The sequence below is a fragment of the Zeus faber genome (genome assembly GCF_960531495.2).
Source record: "Zeus faber genome assembly, chromosome: 12".
In the NCBI taxonomy this organism is placed as follows: Eukaryota; Metazoa; Chordata; class Actinopteri; order Zeiformes; family Zeidae; genus Zeus; species Zeus faber.
Genome location: NC_137196.1, coordinates 32163712 through 32174029, shown reverse-complemented (window position 1 = coordinate 32174029; position 10318 = coordinate 32163712). Strand labels below are relative to the sequence as shown.

At 46.3% G+C, this 10318-nt stretch overlaps 1 protein-coding gene across 1 annotated transcript in view; it reads right to left on the bottom strand.

The window, feature by feature from the left end:
• Positions 1 to 10318, bottom strand: part of adcy8 (adenylate cyclase 8 (brain)) — a gene marked incomplete at both ends in the record, with an annotated part of 74462 nt that overhangs the window by 25167 nt on the left and 38977 nt on the right. The window contains 5 exons of the mRNA XM_080010544.1: positions 1180 to 1269; positions 3158 to 3359; positions 3574 to 3674; positions 4833 to 5030; positions 8595 to 8865. Coding sequence (XP_079866670.1) covers positions 1180 to 1269; positions 3158 to 3359; positions 3574 to 3674; positions 4833 to 5030; positions 8595 to 8865 — 862 coding nt within the window. The remainder of the gene's footprint in view (positions 1 to 1179; positions 1270 to 3157; positions 3360 to 3573; positions 3675 to 4832; positions 5031 to 8594; positions 8866 to 10318) is intronic.

Sequence of the window (10318 nt, the reverse complement as noted above, 5' to 3'; positions counted from 1 at the left end):
TGCAGCGCACCAGGTCTCTCTTGGAAGCGGTCGCAGACCTCTCGCATGCGGTCTGGGGCCGGTTGTTTGCTTCACAGCCCAGTTTGATTTCTGCGTTCACACCTGCCCAAACGAGCTGGACCCAGTTGGTAAACGCACAAGGGTTGGATTCAAACGAAGCACGGCATATGTGAAAGTGTCCTCAGACACTGAAGCAAGGCACACATTATGGTACGATCACACCGCCGCCGTACATGCAGCGTGCGGCCGCACGCTGCGATGCATTTCAAACGGAGCTTGAAATGCATTTGAAGGCAACACGGAAAGTTGAAAAGAATTCAACTTTATGCAAATGAGCATCACTGGGCGTCCAGTGACAGCCAATAGGAGGGAAGATGCTCTCTCAATAGCACTGATCCTTGGAGGATGAACGTCCGGAGTCACTGCTTATTGTTCATGATTTGCCTGTTTTTTTATTTTTATGAAAAATGTCCCTTAAACTATCGATAAAACGAGGAACACATCATTTTCTGTTTCTCTAATGAGCACAATTCTTTATTTGGAGGGACAGATGGAAAGATTATTAACGTCATTTTTTCGAGAGGTAGTTTATTTTGTAAACAGCTATGCCATTTGAATATAAATGAAAAGCACACATGGACCCCTATGGAATATGGAAAAGAAGAAAGGTTTGAAATGTTTGGCAGGTCCACCACACCGGGTGCACAGAAGTGCCGTCGCCAGCGGTCAGAGCACAGGCGGCTGCACCGGAGCCACTCGGCTTCACGCCGCGGCCCCGTCCGGGCATCAGTCCGGTAGAGACAGAGGTCAGAGGGTTTGGAGCTGAATCAGTTACAACTAAAATGACGTATTTTTAAGCGTGACATTCAAGGTTGTTCTCTGTCATGATGCTGTGCACGGAGGAGGACGGTGCAGCAAATACACATTTATTTACAAAAGTAAACTCAACCAAGTGGCACTTCACACGGCAGCCAGCCTCCCTGTTCAGCTCATCGTACTTCTGCTGAAACATGTAGACAGGGCCGCTTTAGCAGGAGACTGCGCTCATGGGCCCCTGCTGTCTGCTGGCATCCTCTCCTCAGGGGGCGACCGGTTGTCGCAGATGTTCAATTCATCGTTTAGCAGGAAGGAGAAAAAAAAAAGGGGCTCACTTGTAAACAGGAAGTTTCTGGCACCTACCTCCGGGTAGCAGCAGATGTCTGGGATGGCCAAGGAGTCGTTGTACGTCTGGTTCCGGAAGGTGCTGGACTTGTCCAAGTCGCACCACAGCTGAGTGGGTGAGGAGCACACAGCATTACATTAAGCAGACACTTTTATCCAAAGCGACTTACAATTATTCAAACACCCATGGACCGGCCATCAGGAGCAATTAGGGGTTAAGTGTCAAGGACACTACAGCATGCTGGCAGGAGGAGCCTGGGAACGAACCAGCAACCTTTACATGACTAGACCACCAGCTCTACCTCCTGAGCTACCATCCCACAGCAGGACATTAACAGTGTTGTGCAGTGTTGTTGACCAGAATCCACCCTCATACATCTCTGGTCAAGCCTTTCATCTGTGTCCAGATGCTGAGGGTCAGAGAGGCAGATGTTCTGATGCACGCTGTGTTCAGGAGCAGCGACCTGCTGCAGGTCCCTCCAAGAAGTGCAGATGTATTTTCCATGTGTGGAGATCCACCATCCACCTGTCTGTCTGTCTGTCTGTCTGTCTGTCTGTCTGTCTGTGTAACAGTAAGAAGTCACTGGGCAGGTCTGTACGGTACTGGTGGTGGTTGTTAAGGATTCTCACTGTGCATGTACACAAGGACAGTGGTCGGCTGAGGTTGTGGGATATGGGTCTGGAGGAGGGTGGTTCCTTAAGGATCCTTCTGGAGGGTTAATTGTCCTTATCCAACAAACTTTGTTGAAAAATGGTGTTACTTGCTAACCTCAGTGAAATACTGACGTTGTTGCGGCTCGAAGGTTTAGGGCAACTCTGCCTGAGCTTCTGTCCTTCAATGTAGGAACAATGTGTGCAGATATTTGTATAGATTTGTCACAGCTCTTTAATTTTCTTATTTATATTCAACTGTGCAGCCTCCCTGCTCCTTTGGTGTGAAGGACCTATTAGTCGCTGTTCTGATTGTGTATCTAATTTTCTGTTTCCAAACAGATGCTTTTCTCATCGCTTACATCCTTGCGGTTGTATAAAGCTCTGCTTGATGCATTCAGTGACCTTCCAAACATCACAAGATAATTATACGCTTGTTTCATGTGCGCTGCTTCAGGTACTGATGATGGAGCTCGTGCTTGGTAGGAGGACAGCTCTGTGGAATCAGTTAAATTGGGGTGAATGAGTTTGGGCTTTGGTGTAAAAAAGGTGCCAAAACCGTTTTTTTTTTTTTTTTTTGAATGAAACACGGCGTCATGAAAGATGCCGTCATTCAAGGGCTGGGGTTTGAAGAGGGGAAATTATAACACAGGCTGCCCTCGTCCTCGGTGTCAGACATGAGAACACTCACCAGGAAGCATCTCAAGTCGCTGAGTGCCGACTCAAGTGCTGCTCGAGTGTCCAGCTGAAGCTGCGAGGCTTACAGAGCCTCAGATTATCGTCTGGGAAGCTGTGCACGGAGACCCGTGCACTCTGCGGGAGGTTTGACTTTCACAAAGAGTGCAAGGTCGTGTTAGCGCTGCAGATTGCACCTTCATGGACTCTCTAAGCCTAAAGGCCGTGGCACCGGTGTCACAGTGTTGCAGTACCTTGAACGACCACCAGAGGATTTGATGTTTGTCTGTACAGTAAAGGCCAATGCACATAAACAATTCCATCTTAATTATTCAATAAAAAATGAATACACTAAAATAGTAGTAACAGGATATCTGCATGTATCAGCAAATTCTATTCAAGCCTTTTTAAAAGACGCTTTGAGCATAATTTCAGACCAATTTATACTTTCGCAAGAGTGAAAGTTCGGCAAACTCAAACACATTCAAAGACAAATGTTGGTTTTCATAACAAACAAACTTGTAACACATGAAAGAACTAATGAATTAAATATATTGCAGACCTTTGAATGAAATTCTGATGAAAATGTAATTATTTTCATTATTTTCAACCCTAACCCTGAATAACAAATGACGGTGTGTGAGAGCAGAAGCGAGCAGGGGGGACTCACGATGTTGATCATGGCCGCCATGAAGTTGATGAGGATGGAGACGAAGACGATGACGTTGCGTGCGGCGTACGTCTCGTTGATCCAGCAGCAGGCCTTACGCAGCACGAAGGGCAGACACTTGTAGTCCTCTGCCGTGGTGACTAGGACCAGGCAGGAGTGGAGCATGATGAGCACAGAGAACTGGATCACCATGGTAACCATCCTGGAGACAGGAGCAAACCAGTCCAGACGTTGAGGGAGAACGTCGGACGAAGGCCGGTTCCGAATCCGCCCCGCGCTCGCTGAGTGTCCGAGCCGAGGAAAAACTCACATGAAATGGGATTTTTTTAATTCCCAAAATGCGCCTGAAAGCATCGTCAACAAACAGCTTTTGCTATGGAAACACAAATAGATCATGGCTTCCGGCCAGCGGCTACCTGGTGGAGGGAAGCAGGTTCTGGATGGTGGTGATGAAGATGAGGACGATGAAGGCGCACACCAGGTTGGATTTGAAGACTTCATCCCTCATCTGGGAATACTGCGTCGTGAGGCCGTGGACGAGAGGATGGAGAAGGAGAGGAAGAGAGAGAGAGAAAAATGGAGGTGAGGCTGAGGAGACGGGCTGTTTCTCAGACACAAAGGAAATGAATGTGAAAGCACCAGACGACAAGCGACAGGCAGAGCCGCGGACGCATGCGACGGGTCCACCACGGGGGAGGGGGGGGGGTAGCATCCGTGTTTATTTTATTTCCTGTTTGTATTTGCATCCTTTGATTTACTGTACGTCTGTTGACTGGAAACATGTCCATTGTCCAAAGGCAACAATGTACTTTTCTTATAAGACATAACATCTTGTTCCACATCAAAGCCAGAGAACAGTGGAACTGTCCCGTGTTGGACTGTCCCTTTAAATCTCTCACGCCGTTAGAATGATGAAAAATACAACTTTCAAAAATAAATGTGTATTTTACTTCTATCGTTCAGCCGTGTAAAGCCATGGGGCGCTGACCTCCTGCTCCTGGGGTCAGCGGGACAGTTAAGAGTCATTTCAAACCGAAAAGGGTTCAAAGGGTTCTTTGACCTTTCAACCCCATGACCCCTGCTGCACCCCTTGTTTGGTCTTTTTCGCAAAGGATCAGCGAGAGCACCTTTAATGTTTTGTTCCAAATTTCATTTTTTGTCATAAAAACTGAAATGTGACCAACAGCGTCACCTTGTGTTCATTTTGAGGTGTTCTAATGATGTACACGTGGCAGCGGACGGGGAAACATAGAGTATTAACGGGAAGGGTCCAAGTGAAGGTCAACTCAAAGGCTGTGGGTGGGCTTTTATTTTGGAGTCAATAGAAAATATCGGGAAAGGGAAGGGGGGTGGGGCAGCGAGCAAAAAAAGTTGAACCGGTTCAACTTTTTCCGCCGGACTGACGGGTCCACGAGGACAGAACCCATGAGTAAACAAAAGCAGCACAGCGCCCCCCCCTCCTGGATCGGGGGTGGCTTTTCCTGGGATATGACCGCCGGGCTCGTTCTTTTCGCTATGTCTTTAGCTTACTCATGAGCGTGGGGTGGGGGTTGGTCAGTACTATTCTTCTGAATATCATTATCGGGAAAGATAGGGGGGGAGAGAGAGACAGATAGAAAGTAAAAAAGAACAAAAAAACAAAAGAAAAGCAATGTCTGTCTGGAAGCCCAGCTACCTTCTGTTCCATGGTGGAGTCTTTAAACATCAGTGAGAAAGGCTTGATATGCTCTCTTCTCAACTTATCGCCACTCCGTAAGTCGATGGCGCTCTCTATTCGCTTGTTAATTTCCTCAGGACCAGAGTGGACATGCAAAGCTTGTGCAAGATGGTTTGGTAGGAGATTAATTGAATGTCTCGTTAGGGCAGCCAGAGTCTACGGGGGAAAGCACATGCACATAGAATGAAAGCTGCCGCTCCCCACTGCTCTCCATCCAAGACACAAGGACACTTCCAGTCAGAACACCAGGAGTCATGCAGCCCACCCGTCCCACTCGCACTTTCACCTCCCGACGCTTCTGAGAGTCCGCAAGCTTCTGGACGTTGTGTCAGTGTCAGAGCGCTTGGCAGCCTTTCTAAATGCTTGGTTTCCAGCGCACGGCCATGTTTGGAAGGACGACAAAGGGTAGTATCATTTTAAACGGGACAAGAGGAAGACGACGAAAACGGGTTTTAATGATTCGAAAGTTTGTTTGCACGTTAATAAGAAGATATAGTATAGATATGGTATAGATAAAGTATAGATATAATATGGATATAATATAGATAAAGTAAAGATATTGAATAGATATAGTATAGATATATTATGTAGTAAAGATATTGTATAGAAATTGTATAGATATAGTATAGATATCATATAGATATCATATAGATATAGTATAGATATAGTATAGATATTGTATAGATATAATATAGATATAGTATAGATATTGTAGGTTATAATATAGATATTGTATAGATATAGTATCGATTTTGTGTAGATATAGTATAGATTTTGTATATAGTATAGATATTGTATCGATATAGTATAGATATTGAATAGCTAGAGCATAGATATAGTATAGATTTTGTATAGATATAGTATAGATATTGCATAGAAATGTTTCGATATAGTATAGATATAGTACAGATATTGTATTGATACTGTACAGATATATCACGATTAAGTGTGATTAATCACGATAACTATGGACAATCATGCAATTAATCGCTATACAATATTTGAATCGATTGACAGACCTCATATAAAAAAATAAATATACATATATATATATACACTGAACAGCCACAACATTAGAACCACCACTAATAACACTAATATTATGTAGCTTCCCCTTGCGTCCCCAAAACAGCTGTGAGGTGGAGGCAGTGACTCCACCAGACTCTGAAGGTGTCCTGTGGTATCTGGCACCAAGACGTTAGCAGCAGATCCTTTAAGTCCTGGAAGGTGGAGGTGGGGCCGCCATGGATCGGGCTTGTTGTTCCAGCACATCCCACAGATGCTCCATGGGAATGAGATCTGTGGAATTTGGAGGCCAAGTCAACACCTTGAACTTTGCTGAACAATGTTTGGAGTGTGGCAGGGAGCATTTTCCTTCTGAAAGAAGCCAGAGCCATCGGGGAACACTGTGGCCATGAAGGGGTGTAGTCGGTCTGCAACAATGTTTAGGTCGGTGGTAGGTGTCAGAGTAACATCCACATGAAGGACCCAGGGTTTCCCAGCAGAACATTGCCAAAGCATCCAGAGCTTGCCTCCCCCAACAGTGTTCCCTGTTGGTACAGTATAAGTATATCAAATCACATCATGTCATATCATATCAGTATGACTGTAAATATGAGTCCGTATACCTTATATGTAATGTGCTGCTTTTCCCTGAGACACTTTGCAGAATGCTCATCCAAAGGTCGCTGTGATCCGCGCTGCAGTGATTGTCTGGGCGTGTCGCTTCCTCTGGACACGCCAAAAGGCCACATGCCTCTAATTTTGACATTTGTCTTATTTGGACTGGCCGGTGCGATTTGGCCAGCGGCAGCCCAGGCCGGGGTCACATGGTGCAATGGTGCAACGTGCTGGTTACAGAAGGCGCTGGGTGATATAAAATACCAGCGTATGATGCTGGACAGAGGGCAAATGGGGCCAGAGCCATGCAAACAGCAAGAGGCTGCTCTGTCTCCAGCAGAGCCACCACCTAGAGTGTCCAACACTTCTCCAGCAGAATAGAAGGAGAATAGGAGTAGAAGAGAAGCAGTAAAACGATGAGTGTCCAGGGATCCAGCCCGACATGAAGACCCTGCAGAGCTGGGGGGTGTGTTGGTTGGTTCTGAAGCTGTAGTGAAGCTCAGCTTGGGGAAGGATATGTCATTAAACAGAGTGATGAGCACCATTTAATTTGACAAATACCTTCTGCAACACTACGTGATGAAGTTTGGAAACAGCTGCACCAGAGCTCCGGGTTTCAGAGTTTTATTCTACCTTTCTGCAGTATTTTTGCTGTAGATTCATCTGCAGCAACCTGTAGATCATGTTCTGCTCTGCAGAATACATCTTGCCACCCGAATTCAGACACATTTCCACCGACCTTGCCAGGGTGGGCCAATCACAACCGTTTATTTAATATGGGGCGGGTTTGATGCGCCTTACCAAGAAGGCTGCCGCTAACGTGGAACGGTCAGTTGAATCCTCTATTGCAAAAGAATTAAACCAACTGGATGATTTATTTTCTATAAAAAGCTTTTGTTGATAAGAAAGACATGTTTGTTGTACTTCTGATTGGTTGTAGTTGTATCCAATGCTCTGATTGGTTGTAGGTCTAGCCTGGGCTCTGATTGGTTGTAGGTCTCTCGACTGCTCTGATGGGTTGTTGGTCTATCCAATGCTCTGATTGGTTGTAGGTCTATCCAAATGGGTCCAGAGATATTTTGGTCTGCGCCGATTGGTAACTCCCCTTGGAAATATAAAACAAACTAAGTGATTCCAGACTAACCCCCGAATAGATTCATCATATTTTAATGAAAAGTACTATATATATATTGTTATTATGATTATTATTATTATTTATGATGATAGTATCACCGGATTCGTAAAAGGGTGGAAGGAGGATTACTTAAGTACAAGTTACGAACTTCCCAAATGACCAGGCTGCACTGGAGTTGTAAAGGCGGCCCCGCCTCACTCTAAACGCTCCATGTGATCGTTCTCCCAAACAGGCGCACTGACACACCGACACACGGCGCCGTGGAAACACAGTCGCTCCGCCAAATGTCCACTCATTCACAGAAAACAAAAGGGGAAAAAAAAATAAAATAAAACCAAACAACAAGCAGGCAACACAGCTGAATGCCCCATGCTTCGTGGAAGACGCCCGTCCAACGAGAGGAGGAGGAGAAACTAGGAGGAGGATTTACGTTTTTCTGATTGTCAACATATTGAAGTGACCAAAACCCACAATGCATTTCTACTACATTACTACTGCCGGGCGCGGTCCAGCTATCCAACCTCAGAAACTGCTCCAACACACCAGCTTTTACTGGAAACTATCAAGAGACCCGTTGGCTTTACAAGTTTTAAAGTAAACGTCTAAAGGAGGGAAAGGCTGAGAGTACAAGCAATGCTTTGTGGGTTTTTTCTGCTCTTTTCATCCACTATGTGAACAATAAGAGAAACATAACATGATGTCCTATAATACAACTCCACTCCATCAGAGATATTTCTACCAACACATCTTGATGTTAAATCAGTTATTTAAAGATTTTATATCTTGAATGAGAAGAAAAGCTTCACCGGGAACAAGTGGCCCCAGTTGGCCCTTCCTCGTCATGAATGACAATGAGCTCAGAAGGTTCCCCGCACTGGGATGGAGCTCTTGTTGTGACCGGCGTCTTTCCGTAGTGTGATACAAAATTCCCCCCGCCACCCCCACCCCCCGCTGGGATCACTTACGTTCTGCTTCCCCACGATGTTGTCGAAGGGCAGCTCGGGACTCCAGGAGCCCTCGTTGAAGGTGGTGCTGCTGGCACGGCGGTCCGCCGAGCTGGCCGCCTCCTTCATGATGTCCTCGGGCAGGCTGAGGAGGCTCTCCTCCGGCTGCTTAATCAAGTAGGTCTCGATGTTGTGTCGGCGTAGGAAGTCGTTGCGGTCCTTCCCGTGGCCCTCTTCCACCTCGTAGTCCCTGTTCAGGCAGTCCAGAGCAGCCTTGGAGATATGGATTCGCCTGAAGACCAGACAGAGCTGGACAGGTTACAATATCACAATGGAAGCTTTGATACTGAGATGTATCTGGGATGAATAATGTGGATCGTACCAGTAAGACTCACAAAGTCTAAACCTAATTCTGGAACATTCTACAAGATACTTATAGTGGAACACAGAAGTTAATGTCCAGTGATGAGGGCACTAGTGGCAGGTTCCACTGCTTCCATCTTGGTTATCTCTAGATTCAATCCCTTTGGAATAATCTGGATGAACGTCTTTCCACTGTTGGATGCCAGTGTTGGGTGCCAGTGTTGGATGCCAGTGTTGGATGCCAGTGTTGGGTGCCAGTGTTGGGTGCCAGTGTTGGGTGCCAGTGTTGGGTGCCAGTGTTGTATGCCAGTAGGCCTACAGGGATGCTCACTGAGATGGTGAACTGCCGCTGGGAGGCGTGGAGCTCCACACTGACTGGAAAGAGGCTGGGAGTGGAACAGTTAAATACCCTCCATCTGAATGTTACGACCCTGACCCTGATCTAACCCCAACCCTGACCCTAACCCTGACCCCAACCCTGACCCAAATCTGACCATCTGCTTAAGACCCTTAAAAGGATTCTACCCTGACCTTGTTCAGTTTCCTGGAGGCAAGATGACACAAAGCCTCCCAAACGGCTCCAAACAAACTCAGGGGATTCCACTGAGATCAAACTACCATCCATCCATCTTCTACATCCATCCAACTTCTACATCCATCCAACTTCTACAATCCATCAAACTTCTACATCCATCCAACTTCTACAATCCATCCAGCTTCTACAAAATATCCAACTTCTACACCCATCCAACTTCTACATCCATCCAGCTTCTACCATCCATCCAACTTCTACATCCATCCAGCTTCTACATCCATCCAACTTCTACATCCATCCAGCTTCTACCATCCATCCAACTTCTACATCCATCCAGCTTCTACCATCCATCCAACTTCTACATCTGTCAAACTTCTCCCATCCATCCATCTATGGTGTGTGGATGGGGTGGTTTTGAGCAGCCACACCTGATGCTCATTGCTTGGGCTAACGAGCAGTAGGTTTAAAACCCCATCCACACTCACTCAGGAGAGGAGCCCTGTCATGACATGTTCCATCTGCTCCTGGCTTGTTCCAGCTAGCCTCCTCTCTACATTAAACTGCTCCTGGCTTGTTCCAGCTAGCCTCCTCTCTACAATAAACTGCCTGGCTTGTTCCAGCTAGCCTCCTCTCTACAATAAACTGCCTGGCTTGTTCCAGCTAGCCTCCCCTCTACATTAAACTGCTCCTGGCTTGTTCCAGCTAGCCTCCTCTCTTCAATAAACTGCCTGGCTTGTTCCAGCTAGCCTCCTCTCTTCAATAAACTGCCTGGCTTGTTCCAGCTAGCCTCCTCTCTACAATAAACTGCTCCTGGCTTCCTCCACCTAGCCTCCTCTCTACAATAAAC